General features: G+C 45.7%; 2 protein-coding genes and 1 long non-coding RNA gene across 7 annotated transcripts in view; 2 read left to right on the top strand and 1 right to left on the bottom strand.

Moving 5' to 3' along the window:
- Positions 1–3,346: 3,346 nt before the first annotated feature.
- LOC130705871 (uncharacterized) lies at positions 3,347–13,381 on the bottom strand. Its single transcript, XR_009006271.1, has 3 exons — positions 13,065–13,381; positions 10,271–10,336; positions 3,347–3,875 (listed from the first exon to the last, which is right to left on the bottom strand). It is a non-coding gene; the product is annotated as an uncharacterized LOC130705871 (long non-coding RNA).
- LOC102998597 (60S ribosomal protein L31-like) lies at positions 9,043–9,417 on the top strand. The gene has a single exon (XM_057535696.1). The coding sequence runs from the start codon at positions 9,043–9,045 to the stop codon at positions 9,415–9,417; it is 375 nt and encodes a 124-aa protein (XP_057391679.1).
- ACSF2 (acyl-CoA synthetase family member 2) overlaps positions 12,329–20,839 on the top strand; it is a 29,620-nt gene continuing 21,109 nt past the window's right edge. For 3 of the 5 annotated variants that reach the window (XM_007176443.2, XM_007176444.2, XM_007176446.2), the window contains exon 1: positions 12,331–12,556. In XM_007176443.2, coding sequence (XP_007176505.2) covers positions 12,447–12,556 — 110 coding nt within the window. In that variant the 5' untranslated portion in view covers positions 12,331–12,446. Of the gene's footprint in view, positions 12,557–20,839 lie in introns of all 5 variants that reach the window. The other 2 variants (XM_007176445.2, XM_028165005.2) reach the window with 2 other exon arrangements.

A 20,839-nucleotide genomic window follows, 5' to 3' on the forward strand; every position in this document is an offset into this window, starting at 1 on the left:
TGTCGCCCGCCACCGCCGGGAGCGTGAGGTTCCGTCTCTGAGTTCCGTCGCCGGCCGAGCAGCTGTGTTCCCTGGTGCCGGCAGGGCACGCCCGCGGGCAGTCGTCGCTAGCAGCGCCAGGAGGCGAAAAGACTGGGGGCCAGAAGACCTGGGCTCCATCCAAAACTGACCTCATCAGATCTCCCCCATCCCCCTGGATTAGCAGCAGAAACGGTGTCCTTCAAAATTGCTCTCTGTCCTCTAACAATCCCCAAACCATCATGATCCGGAAAACTTTGCCTCTCTCTCTCATCTCCTCCTCACTGCCCCAAGCCCTGGTCCAGGCGACCATCAACTTGAGCCTGGATTACTATTCTGAGTCTCTCTCCCTTCCATCCACCTCCACCCAGCTGCCCAGATGATCTTTCTAAAAAACTAGCCAAGTCTCTCCTCTGCTTAAAACCCTTCAAATAGCTACCTGTAGGATATGGACCACTCTCTTTTCTACACTGAGCCCTGCGTGCTCCTGCAGCCTCCTGACCAGCCCCTGCCTGGGACGCTGTGGAGGCTTCCAATAGGTGGCCTCCAAACCTTTCCCTCTCCTGAAATGGCCCTGCCTTCTCCACCCACCTTCTCTGCCTAGCTAATTCCTAGTCCTTCAGGAAAACTTCCCTGAGGTTTATGAATCCTTAAGCAATCACCATGCTTCATCTATGGATACATGAGAAACATGCATAATAATGGTACCTGGCTGATAGAGTCTGGGGAGGATGGAAGGAGTAAAACACATGAAGAGCTTACAGCTGTGTCTGGCACTTAGTAAGTACCCAATAAATACTAGCTATCACTTGTAATCCACCTTGTGTTATACTTACCTTTATGTCTCTTTCCTCCATTCTGGCTTGTGATGGCAGGGATTTCTTTTTTGTATCCCCAGAATCTGATGCAGGGTAGTTGCTCATTCAGGGGTCTGTTGAATGAATGAATGAGGCACTTTACCCACTCCAAGCTTCAGTTTGCTTATCTTTGAAATGGGGATATTAAAACTTCTCTCAGAGGGGAATTATGAAGACCAAAAGAAGTCAGTGCCATGGCCTACTCATTTAACAAATCATTGTGTGCACCCCTCCCCATCCCCCGCAAGGCACTGTGCTCTAGGCTTCTGGGAAATAGACAAGAGCAATTGGGTAAAAATACATTAGCACTTGGCAATCTCTAAAGCCCTTGACCATCCTTTTTTTTTTTTTTTTAACATTTTTATTGGAGTATAATTGCTTTACAATGGTGTGTTAGTTTCTGCTTGATAACAAACTGAATCAGCTATACATATACACCAGTCTTATTTTGATAATGTATTGATACATGAAGAGACTACGAAGCACGTTTTTTTGTTATCTCTCTTTTATGAAGGAAGAAACTCAGGGAGGAGAAGTAAACTTGACCTCAGTCACACAGCTGGTTGAGGGGAAGACCCAAATTTTTTATTCCAAATCCTGTTTCTTTTCACTACACCCTATTTCCCTACTCCCACCCCGGGAACCTACACACATAATTATTATAGGAGGTAGAAAGAATAAGGGTCCTAACACATACACAGAAAATCTGCATGTGAATGTGCAGGGCTGTGCGGGTGTACATTTGAGTGTGATAACACCAGACTAACATATGTAAGAGCATTCTGTGTGCCTAGGACTGTGACTTATGTATATTATTTCTTTTAACTCATAACAGCCAGATATAAAAGGCAGATATTATTTCAGTTTTAGAAAGGAAGTAGTTAAGGCTCAGAGAAGTCAACTATTTAACTCTTTAAGGACAGTCACAGCAAATGAGTGTATTTGGAAGAAGGTGGGTCATACCCAGCATGGCAGGGAGGAGGAGCCTGGGAGGAAGGAAAAAATCAGAAAAGGCTCCATGGAGGAAGTGGCATTTAAGTTGGGCTTTGAAGAATGGGTCAGGTTCAGACAGGCAGAGATGCAGCCCAGGGAAGCAGGGCAGCAGAGTGAGGAATTGACAGCAGCTCTTCACTTTGAGAAAGATTTTTTCACTCCCTGAGGCTGGAAAACCACAGCTTCATGAGAAAGTGAAGCCTGTTATCTGTTGACAGCTTTCTCCTCAGGAACGATAGACCAGCCCTGCGCTGCAGCTCCTCAAACGAAGTGCCACCTTGTGTCAGGATACTGAGGTTGTTTGAACAGCTGCCAAAGAGAACACAGGTAGCATAGCCCTTGAGAAGACAAAGCTCAGGACCAGGACAGGAGGCATCAGCTTCCTGGAAAAACCTTGGGCATCAGGCCAGCGCTGTCACTGCTAGGTCCAGTGCGATCCTGGCAAGTTGATCCAGCACTCCAGGCTTCTGTTTCGCCTTCTGTCGAATGGGGATAATAAAATGGGAAAGTGTGTCAAGGACCCACAGAGAGATACATGCAGGAAAGAGCTGAATGGCACTATGCAGTGACGTCAACCTTTCTGAGGGCAGTTGGCCCCTTTCATGCTTCAACCCACAGCCAGAGGTGGACTGAAAAAAAAAGTCAGACTCAGAGAGTCCTTGAAAAAGGCCCCAAAGAGCTTTTTTAAGGCACATGATCTCTGTTTATATAGCTTATTTACATAAATTTGCTTTAAATACTTCCACATGTAGAGAGATAAACCATGTTCCTATAAATGAGTCCGTCCCAAAGTAAACTTCAAATTTAAAGTAATTGCAATTAGAAATCCCAAAAAGATTTTTGTTTTGTTTTTAGAACTAGGTAAAAGTGATCTTAAAATGCATATAAGATGGAAAAAATCTAATTCATATGGGAGGGTAAGTGTATGAGAATTGCCAAGAACACTTCATGAAATTAAAAAATAGCCATGAGGGTCCGGTCCAACCAGATATTTGATTTTATAAGAAAACTCATGGGACTGAGTGAACTGATGAGGATGAGTATAATTTTTGTGACTTTCTGTCTGAATTAAAAAAAAAAAAAATCCCACAAGGACTCAGAGGAAAAGAATATACAAATCAATTTTCACTGCAAAGTAAAGGAGCTGTTACAGTGGAGGATTACTGGACTGAATGTCAATATTATGACATAGTATAAGTGTGTTTCATGTTTGGTAATTGCAATCATTGTTGCTTTTGTTGTGGTCATCCATGTACAATGCTTGGTGTCAGTCTATTTATCTCTTGTAAAAATAAAATACAGTGTGTGTGTGTGGAAAAAAAAAAAAAGAAATATATGAGCTAAGTATGTAATTTAAGGTTTTCTAATATTCACATTAAAGTAAAAAGAAATAGATAAAATTAAATTCAATCATATATTTAAAAAAAAAAAAAAAAGAAAGAAAACTCAAAACAGTATAGCATTGTCATGGGCAGTTATCAATGGAACAACGTAGAGAGTGTGGAAACAGATACAAACTTACAGGAGTCCTTAATATATAATTAACATTGTATTTAAAGTCAAATCCATCAAAAGGGGAGTAGTTGAACAAATTAGAATGTATTTACACAATGGAACCTCACTGTGGAACATTATGCAGCCATTAAAGAGAATGCATAGAACTACATGTATTTTTTTTTTTTATGTTTTGCTTATCTCTTTTAAATTTTATTTATTTATTTATTTATGGCTGTGTTGGATCTTCGTTTCTGTGCGAGGGCTTTCTCCAGTTGTGGCAAGTGGGGGCCACTCTTCATCGCCGTTCGCGGGCCTCTCACCATCGCGGCCTCTCTTGTTGCAGAGCACAGGCTCCAGACGCGCAGGCTCAGTAATTGCGGCTCACGGGCCCAGCTGCTCCGCGGCATGTGGGATCTTCCGGGACCAGGGCTCGAACCCGTGTCCCCTGTCATTGGCAGGGGGATTCTTAACCACTGCGCCACCAGGGAAGCCTGAACTACATGTACTGACCTGGAAAAAAAATGTTTGTTGTATATGCTCAAGCAAAAAATGCAAGTCACTGAGTAAGATGCATGGCATGATCTCATTTTTAAAAAATTTAAAATTTTGACCTTATTTCAGACTTAAAGAAAAGTCGCAAGGATAGAAGGAAGAATTCCTGGATACCCTTCACCCAAATTTCCCAACTGTTAACATTTTACTACAGAAATATATACATATTTCTGAACTATTTAAGAGTGTGTTGCAGACATGATATCCCTCCATCCATAAATACAACAGTGTGTCTCTCCCAAGTACAAGTAAAACTCTTATATAACCGCAGGATAGTTATAAAACTCAACAAGTTAATACTGATCAATACTATTATCAATCTATGGACCTTATTCAGATTTCATCAATTTTCCAGGATGATTTCATTTTTTGGAAAAAATACATAAAGGGAGAGGTGAGAAACATTTACATATGTCTATATGTGTATAAGAGCTTGGGAAAGGTATGGAATACCCACACTTTTAACCTTGCTTACCTTGAACATCGGTTACAAGGCACATGTATTATAATTTTGTAATAAATTATAATGTAGAAAAGTTTAATATAAATAAACAATGAATGAATGAATGAATAAAATCACCGTAGGCTGGAGACAACTTGAGATCAAGTGCTAGTTCTGCCAACTTTGGACACATCACAGAATCTCTCCAATCCTGGATTTCCTCAATCATAAATTTCCACCTATAGAGGAAGCTATATTTTGAATAAGGATTAAATGGGAAAAAATACACAAAGTTCTCAGTCCCTAGAAGGCACTTTAAAAAATAATTCCTGTAAAACCAATCAACTCTTTTTTTTTTCTTTAATTTTTATTTATTTACTTATTTATTTATTTATTTTTGGCTGCATTGGGTCTTCATTGCTGCGCGCGGGCTTTCTCTAGTTGCAGAGAGCGGGCGCTACTCTTCCTTGTGGTACGTGGGCTTCTCATTGCGGTGGCTTCTCTTGTTGCGGAGCACGGGCTCTAGGCGCGCGGGCTTCAGTAGTTGTGGCTCCCGAGCTCTAGAGCGCAGGCTCAGTAGTTGTGGCGCACGGGCTTTGTTGCTCCGCGGCAGGTGGGATCTTCCCAGACCGGGGATCGAACCCGTGTGCCCTGCATTGGCAGGCAGATTTTTATCCACTGCGCCACCAGGGAAACCCTTTTTTTTTTAAATTTTTATTTATTTATTTATTTTTGGCTGTGTTGGGTCTTCATTTCTGTGCGAGGGCTTTCTCTAGTTGCAGAGAGTGGGGGCCATTCTTCATCGCGGTGCGCGGGCCTCTCACTATCGCGGCCTCTCTTGTTGCGGAGCACAGGCTCCAGACGCGCAGGCTCAATAATTGTGGCTCACGGGCCTAGTTGCTCCGCGGCCTGTGGGATCTTCCCAGACCAGGGCTCGAACCCGTGTCCCCTGCATTGGCAGGCAGATTCTCAACCACTGCGCCACCAGGGAAGCCCACCAATCAACTCTTGTATGTTTCGACCTCCTCCTCTTTGTTCATGCCATTCAGCTTAGAATGCCCTTTCCTCCCTCTCCACTGTCACCATCCTTTTCATCCTTCAAGGCACAGTCTAGATGCCACTTCCTCCAGAAATACTTGCCTGATCACCCTGACCAAAAGTGAGCTCTTTCCACTGATGCCCTATGGCTACCCCATGCCCTGGTTGCATTAGAAATGTTGGCAGGGATAACAATGATTGAACCCCAGGGAGTTTACTGGGGGGCTCAAGAGAAAGGCTTTCCTTCCTAATCAAAGGCTGCTATGCTTCTCTGCTGATTCTGTCTGTGTGTGATGCCTGGAACTGCCATGGTGAGACCATCAGGGAAGAAGACATTTTCTGTACACTGAGAGTGGCAGAGTGGCAAGATGGATTAGCTTAGGTCATGGTACCAGCATCTGGAAGCATCCTGACATACTGCCTAGGCCTTGAAAGGCCTCACTTATTGGTCATAGGGTTTGAATACCACCAATGGAGATTCTTTTTCTATTTATACCTCCAACAAATATATAGTAGGCATTCTAAGAATATAACTTGTTTGAGTCATTCATTTGACTCAAATATCCCAAAATATATTGAGTACCTACCACATACCACCTGCCAGCTAAGGGCATGCTGGAAATAAAATCCGTAATCATTATACACTTTGCCTGCCTCTCTCCTAAGGCCCTGCCTTGCCTCCCACTACTCCCAAAAAAGCACTCCCATAACAATACTAGTAACTTCCAGAATGTATGTGCTCCCTGCCTTCACGTATACTTTCTCCACACTCCCATTTATATATTCTCCCCCTATAAACATCCCATTGGCCGTCCACAGTTTCCCCTCCCAATCCTATCTGGGGTGCGCTGCATAATGGCTCCCAAAGTCATCCATGTCCTAATCCCTGGAACCTGTGAATATGTTACCTTATATGGCAAAAGGGACTTTTCAGATGTAATCAAATTAAAGAGCTTGCGATGGAGAAATTTTTTAGGATTAACCATGTGGGCCCTAAATGTAATCACAAGTGTCCTTATAAGAAAGGCAAAGGGAGGGGCTTCCCTGGTGGCGCAGTGGTTGAGAACCTGCCTGCCAATGCAGGGCACACGGGTTCGAGCCCTGGTCTGGGAAGATCCCACATGCCACGGAGCGGCTGGGCCCGTGAGCCACAATTACTGAGCCTGCGCGTCTGGAGCCTGTGCTCCGCAACAAGAGAGGCTGTGATAGTGAGAAGCCCGCGCACCGCGATGAAGAGATGGCCCCCACTTGCCACAACTAGAGAAAGCCCTCGCACAGAAACGAAGACCCAACACAGCCATAAATAAATAAATAAATAAATAAATAAATACTTTCTATAAAAAAAAAAAAAAAGAAAAAAAAAGAAAGGCAAAGGGAGATTGGACATAGAAGAGGAGGAGGCAATGTGACCAAGGAGGCAGAGATGAGTGTGATGCCTGGAGCCACCAGAAGCTGGAAGCAACAAGGAACAAGTCTCTCCAGAGCCTCTGGAAAGCACTAGCCCTGCAAACACCTTGATTTTAGTCCCATAAGACTCAGTTCAGACTTCTGGCCTCCAGAGCTGTAAGAGAATAAATTTCTGTTGTTTTAAACCATTAAACTTGTGTAATTTTTTCCAGCAGTGTTAGGAAACTAATACACTACTCACTCAGCTCAGACCTCTAAGAGACCTTCGGTGACACACCTAGGGTAGGTGCCTATCCCCTGTCCCCCTTCTCCCATGGCACTGGCCACACCACATGCCCCCATCAGTCTCAGGGTTGGTGTTCTCTACTAGACAGTGAGCTCCCTGAGAGCAGAAACCTGTCTTATTCATATCTGCAGCCTGAGAGCCCAGCCTTGTGCCTGGTACCTAGTGGGCACTCAGGGAATGTCTGTTGAACCAATGATTGAGTAAAGGAAGATAAATTAGATTTGGTCTGATAACACTGGGTCTTATTCAAGTCTTGACAGATGACTTTAGCTCTTGACTTTGACCCAAGAAAAGTTTAAAATTACATTGTCTAAAGAAAGATTTTTGTACTACACTCTTTATGAAAGCAAGGCTTTCACAACTTTTGGCAGCTGCTGAGATTGCAGTTTCTTTAGTTTTTTCAATTTTGAGTTGTCAGCAAGAAAATACTGATTGTTTAATATCATGACTGTCTGTGTCTGCCATCATTAGTTGTGATCAAATAATTTTACTTTACACAGCAGTTCAGAACGAGTTCCTTATTTTCACGTTCAGCTTGAAAATCAGAAACATCGTTTTTAGAACAATTTTTATCAGCCTTATTTTTTTGTTTGTTTTGTTTTGTTTTTGATACTGGCTACTGGATCTGATTGGCAGAGTATAGGCATCATGTATCAAGTCACTGTCATCTCTTCTTTCAAAATTAAAACTCCCTTCCTCATCCTCCTTTTTCTTCTTTATGTGGCTGCCAGCAGTGTCTTTTTTCCCACCTTTCCTTCATGACTACTGCATCTCTTATTAGACAGCTCCCTTCTCAGACTTACAGTGAAGAAATTTCTTTGAAAGAGACATTTTTCATATACTACTTGGAAACAGTCACTTACAACAGAGAGCTTTGAAAAATTACACCAGAGAAAACAACTTTGCTCAGGGTCATTGAGAGGAAAAGCAGCAGAGCTGGATTCTTCCCAGACCTGACTCCGAGACCGACTGCAGGCCTATGTAACCCCTTGGCACTCATTGAGAACCTCATGAAACATGCTAGTCTCTGTAAATGATCAGTGGCACTAGTCAGGATGCCTCCCTTGGGCTGTTAATTAAAAAATTTATTAAGAGAAAACATGTACACCATCTTAGGAAAATAAAACAAGAAAAAGGCTTTTTAACAAAAAGTAGTAGTACATTCACATTGTTTGTAACCATCACCACCACCCATCTCCAGAACTTTTCCATCTTCCCAAACTAAAATCCTGTACCCTACAACAATAAGTCCCTATTCCCCCTCCCTGCAGCCCCTGGCAACCATCATTCTACTTCCTGTCTCTATGAATTTGACTACTGTAGATTCCTCATATAAGTGAAATCATATAGTATTTGTCCTTATCATACTTAGCATACCTTAAATGTTGCTACAAGTTTGACCCTTGTAGCGTGAGTCAGAATTTCCTTCCTTTATAAGGCTGAATAATATTCTGTTGTATACACCACATCTTGTTTATCCATCCATCCATCCATCCATCCATGGACATTTGGGTTGTTTCTGCCTTTGGCTATTGTGAATAATGTTTCAATGAACATTGATGTACAAATGTCTACTCAAGTCCCTACTTTCAATTCTTTTGGGTGCATACCCAGAAGTGGAATTGTTGGATCATGTGGTAATTGTTCTTAATTTTTTGAGGAACTGCCATACTGTTTTCCACAGCCGCTGCACCATTTTACATTCCCCCCAGCAATGCACAAGTGTTCCAATTTCCCCACATCTTCGCCAACACTTGTTGTTCTCTGTTTTTTTGATAGTAGCCATCCTAAAGCATGTGAGGTAGTAACTTATTGTGGTTTTGATTTGTATTTCCCTAATGACCAGTGATGTTGAGCACCTTTTCATGTGTCTGTGGGCCATTCATACATCTTCTTTGGAGAAATGTCTATTCAAGTCCAAAGGGAATCCTTTCCATCCCCAGCCCGGCAGGATGGCTCCTGCAAAGTGCAGCGAGAAGAAGAAGGGCCAGTCAGCCATCAACGAGGTGGTGACCAGAGTATACACTATCAACGTTCACAAGCGCATCCCTGGAGTGGGTTTCAAGAAGCGTGCCCCTCAGGCACTCAAAGAAATCTGGAAATTTGCCATGAAGGAGATGGGCACTCCAGATGCATGCATTGACACTAGGCTCAACAAAACTGTCTGGGCCAAAGGAATAAGGAATGTCCCATACCGTATCCGTGTGCGGTTGTCCAGAAAACATAATAAAGATGAAGATTCACCAAACAAGCTCTATACGTTGGTTACCAATTTACCTGTCACCACTTTCAAAAATCTGCAGACAGTTAATGTGGATGAGAACTAACTGCTGATTGTCAAATAAAGTTATAGAAATGCCAGAAAGAAAAAAAAAAAGTCCAAAGGGAACCATTTGAATTACTTTAACTGTTTCTGTTTTATCTTCTGTTATTTACCTCTAAACAATATACTTATTCAGATATTTCTTGATTTTCTGTTTAAAAGGCAAGGATTCGCACTCCCGTCTTTCCCCCTCATGTCCTTCTAATATAGTTTTATTGCTATTTTTGTACGTACACTGGTTGCTTTGTAACTTTAAATGACACATTCCTTTATTTCATGTTCCATCATCAATAAACAGGATCTCTTGACACCTCAATTTGTAAGGTAAGAGTATCTGCCTCCACTCTCATCTCCTGTCCCTTACCTCTCAACACTACTGTCAAGTGTGACTTCCAAGGTTTGTAGCATTTTCATTCTGTTCCCTAACTTCAGTTAAGTCTTCTGGACTTTTTCATAGGTTGATGCTAAGAAGTTTTTGAAAAATCAATAAATGATGTTTACAGTATGAGACCGGTTTTGAAGCACAGGAAGGGAAGGAAATTGGCAAAGGGGAAGGCCTACGGGTTTTCTCAGGGTAGCCAAAGGCATGAGCAAAATCACAGGGGACATAAATCATGCAAGTCATGTGCAGCACAAGCAGATATGCTCGGATCAGGCAGAAAGCCCCTTGGGGAGCTATGAGGAACTGAGTTGGTTGACGGATGAGGGAGGAAAGCTGGAGGGCATGGATGGCCAATGTGCCCAGCTACCTACTCCCTCAAAGTGACCCAAGAATTCTGGTCACCATGATCTGCTACCCGGACTCAGGAACTCTCACATCAGGCATTTCCATTTGTCTTTCTCCCAGCCGTCCTCACCTTCCTTGGAACCAGTGCCTACCACAGCTCTCAAGGCTTTGCAGAGATGAAAAGTAATTCTTCTTACTAAAAAAAAAAAAGAAAAAAAAAAAAAAGGTTTGTAATACCTAACGCAGAGGAAGGTCTCAGAGTGTAGACACAGGAGGAAGAAGAGGATGGAAAAAGAAACTAACCATCACTGAAAACTGGTCGAGTACCAGTTCTGTGCTACTGTACTCAGTGATTACCCCAGCCCTCTGTTTGAGGCTAGTATTATTCCCATTTTAAAGATGATTGAGGCTGGAAAGGCCCAGTGACTTGCCCAAAGCCACAAACTGAGTATAGACAGAGCCTTGGCCTGTGTTCACTGAGCCCACCTTGACCTTGGGCAAGTAGCTGAACCGCTTTGGGTCTCAATTTCTTTATCCATAAAAACAGAGACACATTCCAAGGCATGCCTGTTCCTTGCAGGTTGATTGTGAGGGCAGAGATAACGTCCTTGAAGAGCTTGGCATGAAGAGCCTGGCATGGGGGAGATATCTTGAAACTGGTGGCTGTGATTCCACAACATCTATGTCTGGGAAGGCAGGAAAGCCCAGTTTGTGGAAAGCTGAGTCTGGAGCAAAGTTCAGGGAGGAACTCATCCCACCCTTCCCCCTCCAGGATCCTCAAACTAGCAAGGAAAGTGCAAGGGCCTGCAAGATCAGTATCCACTCCTCACTTCACAGGCCCAGAGAGGAGAAATGACTTACCCAGGGTCACCCAGCAAGCTAGTAGCAGAGCCTGCCAAGCAGGGCTTGGTACCCAGACTTGGGATACTCCCGTGTGCCCCACATTCCCTGGGCTGGGCTATCAGAGTCTGTGAGCTAGTCTGTTAGGAAGGCAGGCCCTTGCAAGCCCAGCTCCTTATAATCTGTGCTCCTCTGTCTTCCTTCCTGTCCCACCCCCACACAACTGAAGTGTGGGGACCCTCCCCAGGAGCCAGGGTTTCAGAGGATCGAGGTCACTCTCAGGATCATGAAGAGGAGCAGCGCTGTCTCCTTCTCACAAGCTCGGTTGAGCCAAAACTCCCAGATAAAGGCGAAGATCTTCTCAGGCCAAGCCCTGCCCTCAGCCACCCCTTCTTCCTGGCCCAGTGTGTATCACTGCCTCTGGGTCAGGAGAGGGGAGGCCACCCTGCCAGGGTCTTTCCCCGTATTGCTCTCCCCCTTCTCCTCTGGAAGAAGGGCCATGGCTACACCGAGACACTGCGGACCTGGCACATGTGCCACACTGCTGTCCAGTGCCTCTTTTCCTAGCTAGGTCCAGAGATGGGCAGTCACCTTCTCTCCATCCTGCAACCACCCCTGGGCCTCAGGGGACCACAGGGAGGGTCTGGAGAGAGGGAGGTTTACTTTTCATCACTCCTCAGCCTCAGGAATTGTGCCTGGGGCGCGGGGGTGGTGGTGGTGGACAGGTTCCAACGTCTGAGGCCACTTTAGGGTGCACTGCAGGTCAAGGCAGAAGTCCGGGGGAGGGATGGGAGGCTGACGCTTGGGACGTGGGGGTCCCCTCCATTTGTTAATGGAGTCCCTTCCGAAGCTGACGTCTGTCCTCACCCAGTACTCGGGCCGCAGCGGTCTCAGCCGCGCCACGCTTTGTCCCAGCTGCCTCCCCTCCCCCGCGGGCTCTCTGCTCCAGCCGGCATGGTTGGGGGCGCTTCGCGCGGGCTTCCCTGGCCTCTGGCCGGCAACCCGCGGGGTGGGGCGGGGGCAGCACGTGACCCGCGCGCCAACACGGCTCGGGGGATGGCCGCGTCTGGTGTCGCCGCGCCGCGCCGCTGGCTCCCCCTCTACGAAATCAACACGCTCTTGCGCCCCCAAACCCAAGCCTCTGGTGGTTGGGAAGGGAGACCTGCCTTGGGCTGCGGGCCGGGGACGTCGGATCCAGAAGGAAACCAGGGCCATTTTAAGAGGGTGGGAGGGGGAGGGCGGCGGGTGCAGGGGAAGGTCACCCGCGCGCTTTCTCTTCCTCCAAGCTTCTCAGGCCTCGCCTCGCCCCGCCCCGCCCGCCCGCCCGGCACCTAGTCCTCCGCAACCCATAGGCAGAGGCGACCCTCCCGCCTCCGCGCCCGCTCCGCGCTCGCCCCGCCTCAGCACACTAAAAGTTTACTCGGGCCCGGACGCGGGCGTCGCGAGCCACGTCTGTCTACGTCGGGATGCTGCGCGTCGGGAGGCTGTGCGCCCGGAGCCCGGGGGTGCTGGGGGCCCGGGTCGGCCTCTCCCGGGTTTGGCAGGAAGTGGGGTTGTGGGGCGTCCGTCCCCTCAGGTACGCGGCCTGGGAGGAGAGGGACGGGCCCCGTCCCCCGGAGGGGATCTTGCGGGTCCTGCGGAACCTCTCTGGGGGCCGATCGCGCTCGGGCTGGGAGGCCTGCGGCTGCCCCACCTCCGGGCGGCACACGCGGGAGAGTAGGTACCCTGCACCTGGCACCTAGGCAACAGGAAATGCCGGCCTGGCCCACGCAGACTGGGGCTGCGGCTGGTGGCTGGCAGGGACCCTGCACTGACTCTGGGCTCTGGTCTGGGACTTTAGGTTCGTCCATTCGCGGGCACACTGATGGCCAGAAGTGGGAGCCTTTAGCAGTCTGCCCCGAGGGGGAGGGGCAGGGGCAAGGCCTGTACTCTGTCCCCAGGACACTGCCTCTGAGCTGGACCCCTTGCAGGGATAAACTTGAGGATCTTCCACCCGGTGTTGACCACCCTAGGCCACTAAGCTCAGCAGTCTCCCCTCTCCTCATCAGCTGCTGACAAACACCGCTTGGCTCCTTGCTACTTACCGGGTCTGTTTTCTTCTGTCCTCAATGCAGAGGGTGGGATGGGGGCTGGCAGGTGGAGGATGTGAGTTTCCAGTAGTTTTGCTGCCTCTACAGCAACACAGTAAGTAATGTTACCTCCCTGTAAGATTACAGATGTGAAAGTGTGTTGATTAAGCAGAGCTGGGCTCCCGCTGATGTTATCAGTGGTGGCTTTCATCTTCAGCACCCAGCAGGGGGAGGCCTGGGCACCGCTGAGCCTGCCCTGCCAGCCAGCTAGGCCAGGTACTAGGTCTGGGGTCAGGACACGGTTTTGAATACCAGGTGGAGTGTGGAGTGTAGGCCTGGACATGGAAAAGTGACGAAAAGCCGGAAGTTCTCTGAGAGAACTGCTCGGTTAAAAAAAAAAGAAAGAAAGAAAAAAAGGAATGAAGTTGGAGGGAGATGCAAACTCTTCCTCTTTGGCTAGAACTCCAAGATCACAACGTTTTGAACTTGCTGGTTTCTGAAGATAGAAAGCATTGCAGTGCTTTCAGATCACTAGGCTTAATTTTCTGGGAAAACCCAGTGGCTCATGGCAGGTCAGCAGATGGGATTCTGATGAAGAAAACCGTTCTCACCGTTTCCCCACCAGGGAAGTCCCCTGACCTTTGACTTTTTATGTGTAAACAAAGCAGGTCTCTTACCTGCTACAGGCCTACAATTGCAGAGTAGGGGCACCAGGCCTCAGAGAAATTCTGACTCTGTCAGGAGGAGATCCATGTGTCCAGAGAAAGATTTCCTGAGCATTTGGCCTAATTCCCTCCCATTCCTGCCACGCCCTTGTGCTTGAGGCCTTACCTACTGACTATGGTGGTTTGACCTGATTTTGCTCCTACTCTGTCCTTAAGAAGCCCTCAAGAGTCTCAAGCATTCAACAGATATTCCTGAGAACGTCACCGACACGTCAAGCACGGGGTGGGTATTGTGGTTATGAAAGCCAGAAAACGCAGCCCTCCGGGAACTTGTAGTCTAGTGAGGGAGAAGATAAGTCAAGATGATCACTACTCAGTGTTCTGGGTGCCATGGTGTGGAAAGCTCCTGGACTTCTGTCCTCTGCCCTTTCTGACCTGGTCACATACAGCCTGCTTTCTTGCTGACAGACACCCCATGCCTGTTACCTGTCAGATCCCCAGTTCTGCCTGTTAAGAAAAAGCAAGAACTTTGAAGCCAGACTGCTTTGGGTTATAGCCCTCCACCTACCTGCTGTGTGACCTTGAGTATGTTACCTAACCTTGGAGCCTGTGTGGAGTTTGTCACTAATGCTACCTACATGCTGGATTGACAAAGGCTTGCTCTTCCCAGCCTTTGCTTTGGGGCAGAGTTGGTACCTGAGAACCTCCAAATGGGGTCTGGGTAGGAATTTCAAGTGATTTGAAGGTAGGAGAGGTTTTCCTCCTCAGTGGCCTCTTTATTGCACCTGGTTCTCTCTTCTGGCCAGTTACCAAGATGTCAGCCTCTGCCCAGCCCTAAATCTAGCCCCTGGATCTTCTGGACATTCCGCTATCCATCAAAGTCAGGGCTGTCCACAGCCTTTTCCCCAGAAGGAAAGAAGAAGCTGTCCATTGCTCTACAGACCTCCTGAACCACCAACCCCTTCCCCTTGTCCACATAACCCCAACCCCAGGGAAGGCAGGTGGTCTAGTTTGGAGCTTCAGGGAGCCTAGGAAGGCAGAATCCAATGCTGATTCCTGATGAACCTCCAATAAGCAGGCTTCCTTCAGACCTCTAACGCTGGCCTGGGGCTGCCAGTGAGGCAGCTGCACCCAGGGTGTTGGGAGCACTCAGCTGGGAAAGACAGAGAGAGCCGTGGCTCAAGCCTCTCAGAATCAGATGTGACCCTCAGAGCAGGGACTCCAGTGACTCAGTGCTGATGGTTGGTGCAAGGGCACGAGTGGGCTTCATGGACCACCCTCCAGGGGGATGCCTATAATCAGGTGGGACCAGTATTGGAAACTAAAATGATGTCCCTATATGAGGGGATTATATTAAGCTAGGAAGTGTTTTGGGTAGAAAGCACAATAGAAAAATAGACCCTTCCCATAATCTACCAAAGATGATTAACAAGGGATTTGGTAATGATATCCTTACTCACTACTCCAGTCTAAATGTAATAGTAGAAAATAAACTATAAATTTGGACATTGTAATCAGTGACTGACTGGTACACATCGGTTTTAGTTACCTCTCCTGCCTTTCACACAGTAGGTATGCAATCTACTGTAGAGGGTGCAATGGGGGATACAAGGATGAATGAACTTGTTTCCAGTGGCTTCTTTGCCAAAAAGGGATCTGCAGGGGAGGATCATAGACCCACTGATTCAAGGCAGTAAGGATGCTATACCAGGAGAGTGTCAATCAAAGCAGGGAAGAATCTGATAGGTGGGAATGGGATTAGGTAAGACTTCCTAAAGAAGCTGGAATTTGAGCCTGATCCCTCCAATGATAGGTCTGTGGTTTGAAGGATGAAGGCCGTATACTTGTATTGATATAAACTCTTGTTGTGCTTGAACTCTTTTGAACCCTGCGTATGAAGCCCTCCTAACATCTCCCACATTATTTATTTATTCAATCTACAGACAAAGACTTTGGAACCAGACAGATCTGAGTTCCAAAGAACCACTTTCTAGCTGGTAGCTTTGGGACTAAGTTAAACTTGAGACTTTTGTTATGTGTAAATAGTGTTGTCGTGAGAGTTAAATGAGGTCGGTCGCATAAGAAAATTCTTACCCACAGCCTGGTGCTAATGAGTTATGAGACAGAAAGTACTTATGTAACAGTGGCTTTGCACATTGCTACAATGACCCCAAGACCCACAGTTTAGAGTCTTGTCTGTAGAATAGGAGGAAGACCGTTCTGGCAGAGGCAACTGCTTAAACCAAGCTGGGGCTGCTCTGGTTGAGTTGACAGACCCATCCGTGATTACGCTGAGTGTTGGGATAAAGGACTGCTTTTGTTTCCCCCCTGATCAAACCGAAGTACAGTATGTAATTTCATCTCTTAAAGGGGCCTTGCTAGAGGAGTGTCCTGATAAATGACAGGAGCCAATAATCCTGCCAGGGGCCTCTCCTTTCAGAAATAAACAAGCTGTTTTTCTACCTTAGGAATCATGTTCTGTGAATCTCATTGGCATGCATGTATTTCTCAGTTTGGGAGTTAGATGACAGGAAAGCAAGCCCAGCCCGACCAGTATGGCTTTAGGCAAGTCCCTCAACCTCTCTGGACCTCGGTTTCTTTGTAAAATAGGCCACTTGGACAAGAAGCACTCTGCAGTATTTCTGTGGACTTTCTGTGATTCCTAAGGAGGCTGGACTTTGAGACTTGGATCCCTGAATCCAAGAGGGCTGTGGTCGAGGTAGGAAGCCTTCATACTTGTATGAAATCTTACTTATGCTTAAACCCTTATGAACTCTTCCTAACCTCTGGACTCTCTGGTTTTCTCTAGTCCTCTGTGAGTGAACAGAAAACACTGAGGGTTTTGACCCTAGAAAGCTAAAATCTAAACCTTGTATGTACCTTAGTGATGCAGGTGTTCTGAATCAGCCTCCACCCCTGACTCCTATGTGCTTTCCCCATGAGCCCCGAGCAGTGGCCCAAGGGAAAATCTGCAGCATGGATGCCTCCTGACCCCAAGTATTTCAGGCCCTCTGTCTTCTTGAGTTTACTGGACTCAAATAATAATTTCCTGTTTACTTTCTCTACATGTACAAAAACACATATACACCATCAGTTTTATTCGAGCTAAAAATGGAAGTTTCCACCAATACAGAGTGCCTTGCTCAAAATCTTCGTTGTAGCTCTTACCACTTGGGGGTTCTTTGTAGTCTGTGTTCTTTGTAAGCTGTGGACTCCTTCAGGAAGGTTATGTTGGGTGGTGGAAAGATCATGGGACTTTATGGTATAATTACAGACAGTAAAATGCACAAATCTTAGGTGTGCAGTTTGATGAATGTTAACAAATGTATTCACCCATTACTCAACACCCCAAGGTACAGAACTTGTCCAGCGCTCTAAAACAGTGCTGTTCAGTAGAAATATACTGTGAGCCACATGTGGAATTTTATGTTTTCTAGTAGCCATATTAAAAAAGTAATAAGAAATAGGCAATAAATTTAATGATATATTTTCTTTAACTTAGTATAGCCAAAATATCATTTCAGCATGTAATCAATCTTTTAAAAATTGCTAAGGAGGTATTTTATATTCTTTATTTCATAAAGTCTTCCAAATCTGGTGTGTATTTAACACTTACAGAACACTTCAATTCAGACTAGCCATGCTTCAAGTGTTCCAGAGCCACATGTGACTAGGCTACCATATAGACAGCACAGCTCTAGAAATTTCTCTAGTGCCCCTTTCCAGTCAATTCCCTTCCCCAACCAGAGACTATCACTGTTCTGATTTCTAATCTCCATAGATTAATTTTGTCTATTCTTGAATCTCAGAGTATATACTCTTGTGTCTATCTTCTTTTGCTCAAAAACCAAGAGTTGCTTTTGGGAGGAGTGACCTATTAATCTTGACAAAAAATTCATGAAAGTGTGTGTTATACATTAAACAGTTTAGCTTTCCTTGATAACCATGGGGAAAAGGACATGATCTCCTATGCTCAATATTTCACCTCTTGGGTGTGGCAGCATAAAGGCAAGCTGAGAAATGGGGGCCTCAGAATAGGTCTAACAAATGTGTCAAGGGGCTATCCCAGCAGAGAGTGATGGAGACGGTGTGGCTTCTAGGCCCACTGAACTGGGAAGCCCAGTTACACCTTGTGGTCCCCAATATTATATCATCTAAGAACTGATTTTGGGTTTTTTTTTTTTTTTTTTTTTTGGTGCCGAAACCCGGTTTTTTTTAATAGATTTATTTTATTTATTTTTGGCTGCGTTGGGTCTTCGTTGCTGTGTGCGGGCTTTCTCTAGTTGTGGCGAGCGAGGACTACTCTTCGCTGCAGTGTGCGGGCTTCTCATTGCGGTGGCTTCTCCTGCTGCAGAACATGGGCTCTAGGCGCATGGGCTTCAGTAGTTGTGGCTCGCGGGCTTCAGTAGTTGTGGCTCACAGGCTCTAGAGCACAGGCTCAGTAGTTGTGGCTCACGGGCTTAGTTGCTCCGCGGCATGTGGGATCTTCCCGGACCAGGGCTCGAACCCATGTCCCCTGCATTGGCAGGTAGATTCCTAACCACTGCGCCACCAGGGAAGTCCCTTGAATAACATCATGTGCTTATCTGCCACCTGTATATCCTCTTTGGTGACGTATCTCTTTATGTCTTTTGCTCATTTTCTAGTTGATTTTTTTTTTTTTTAACTGTTGAGTTTTCAGAGTTCTTTGTGCAATCTGGATACTAGTCCTTTGTCAGATATGTGGTTTGCAAATATTTTCTCCCACTCTGTATCTCATCTTTTTGTCCTCTTAATAGGGTCTTTCGCAGAGCAAAAAGTTTTAATTTTGTTGAGGTCAGCTTATTAATTTTATAGATTGTGCTTGTAGTGTCAAGTTTAAAAACTTTGCCTAGCCCTAGATCCTGAAGATTTTCTCCCATGTTGTTTTCTAAATGTTTTTAATGTTTTACATGCAGTCTGTGATCTATTTTGAGGTTGTTTTTTTTTTCCCTAAGAGACTTAGGTCGAAATTCTTATTTTTTGCTGAGGACCTTTTAACATCATAGTCATTCTTGTGCTCTTGGTGGCCACTGCACATTAAAATGGCCATCAGTTAAGAAAATGACCATTCACTAGTGCTCTTTGGATTTTATTTGTCACAACAGCTCCTTCATTTTCTTGAACACTAGTTGTATGTTGTAGCTGGTATAAATGTGCCACTCATCTTTGTGGGTACATAAAAATAACTTTATTCCAGGATAAAACAGTTATTACAGGTTAAAAGTTGTCCCCTCCAGCCCCAGCATCTGCCATCTCTACTCCCAGATCGACCACTAGCCTAGTGTCTTTCTGAAAATTAGGGAAAGGAGCCCCCCCACCCCTGCAAGAATGCAGCCCCATGGTGCATGGATCAGTGAGCAGTACGTGGGCTGCTGGGTTGAATAATGAATCTTGGGGTGATGTGCAAGGGAGATGGAAGAGGAGAGCCTGCCTCTCATCTGCCATGAGCTAGAAGATGCGTTGGCACATTTAGCTGGAGCTGTGTCTCACACAAGGGTGAGTATGTTGACTGAGGACTGAGGCTTGCCCAAGAGGACAGCACGTGAACTTCATGGGCAGCCTGCAGCCCTTCCTTATTGCATAAAAGTTAGTCTTGTTCTGGCCCTTAACACGACAGGTCCAGTGGGTCATTCTGTCTGTGCCAGGAAGTTGCTCTGTCTTTTGAACGTTGAAGTACCCTTCTTAGGAAATCATCAAGCCTCCTGTATTTTTCTTCTTAAAAATTTCATATGGAAAAAAAATTTTTTAATACAATCACATGATCAAGTAACAAGCACCTGTGTACCTACTGCTCCAAATTAAAATATAGCCATACTTGTTACAGAAAATGATAAATAAAAGTAATCAAATATTACGGATCAAGCTGATGTCCCTTTTTTAAGTCTCCTCCAACCCACCCCTCACCAGAGAGCCACTGTCATAAATTTAATGTATGTTGTGTCAGAGCAAGTTTTTTGCTTTTAACATGTCTCTGAATCCATAAACAGAATATCATATAATTTGTAAAACGCTTAGAATCCTATCAAGCAAGTAATAAGCGCTCTTAGTTTTTTTTGTATGTCCATAAACAATACTTATGCTTTTATAATTTTAGCAAAAATTATATCACTGTGCCCTTCTTTTTTCACCCAACAGTATATTTTTGAGATCTATTTATGTTGACACCTATAGATCTAGATTATTCTTTTCACCTGCTGTATAGAAATCCTTCATATGACTATGTCTCCAGCAGTGCAATTGCCGTATTAAAGGGTTGACATTTTCAGCTTTTCTAGAAATTGCCCTGGAGAGGCTGTACTGCTATGATCACCAGCAGGGACTGAGAGTTGCCATTTGCCCACAACCTCGCAAATACTCAGGATTGCTGAAGGATAAAGTGTTTGCCACTCTGGTGGGGGGCTAAAGGGTATCTTATTGTGGGTTGGTTTACATTTCACTGATTACCAGGGAGATTAGGTGTCTTTTGAAATGTCTTCTGTGAATACTCATATTCTTTGCATATTTATTGTGTTAGATTGCTTGTCTTTATTGATGTGTGGGGGTTTTTTTTCCCCCTTTAATACAGACTAAATACTAATCCTTTGTCTCATATATAAAATGAAATTTGTAAAACCAGGCAGTTGCCGTCTTTTAGCTTTGGTGATGATTTATCTTCTTCTTAGAGCCCAGGGCATAGCCTGGCATCAAATACCTATCCAGGGAGGGGCGGAGGCCAGTCCATGACTTGGAACAAAAGCGGGCTATTGCTTTCGATTTCCTTTCTAAAGCTTTCTTGCTGGTGGCTGTTGTGGCACATTGCCCAGGGGAGCAGTGGTTGGCCTCAGTGTGGGGGCCGGTCCTGCAATTCCACGGGCCCCTCGCATCTATTCACGTCCCTCCCTTGTGGCTTCTGAAAGGATTAAGAGGCCTTGCCCAAGACCTGGGGTAATTCCAGCCTCTGACAGGGGCAGGTTCCACCTGCAAGCCCCTGACCCAGGTCCCAGGAACCTCCTCCCAGCAGGTAATATGTAACAGGAGGCAAAACAAATAGCTTCTCCCCCAAGTAGATTCTCAGACCTGTGTGCTCAGGTGGCGCGGTCGTCCCTGCTTCCCATGGCTCCTTCA

This window comes from Balaenoptera acutorostrata, chromosome 20 (genome assembly GCF_949987535.1).
Source record: "Balaenoptera acutorostrata chromosome 20, mBalAcu1.1, whole genome shotgun sequence".
NCBI lineage: Eukaryota > Metazoa > Chordata > Mammalia > Artiodactyla > Balaenopteridae > Balaenoptera > Balaenoptera acutorostrata.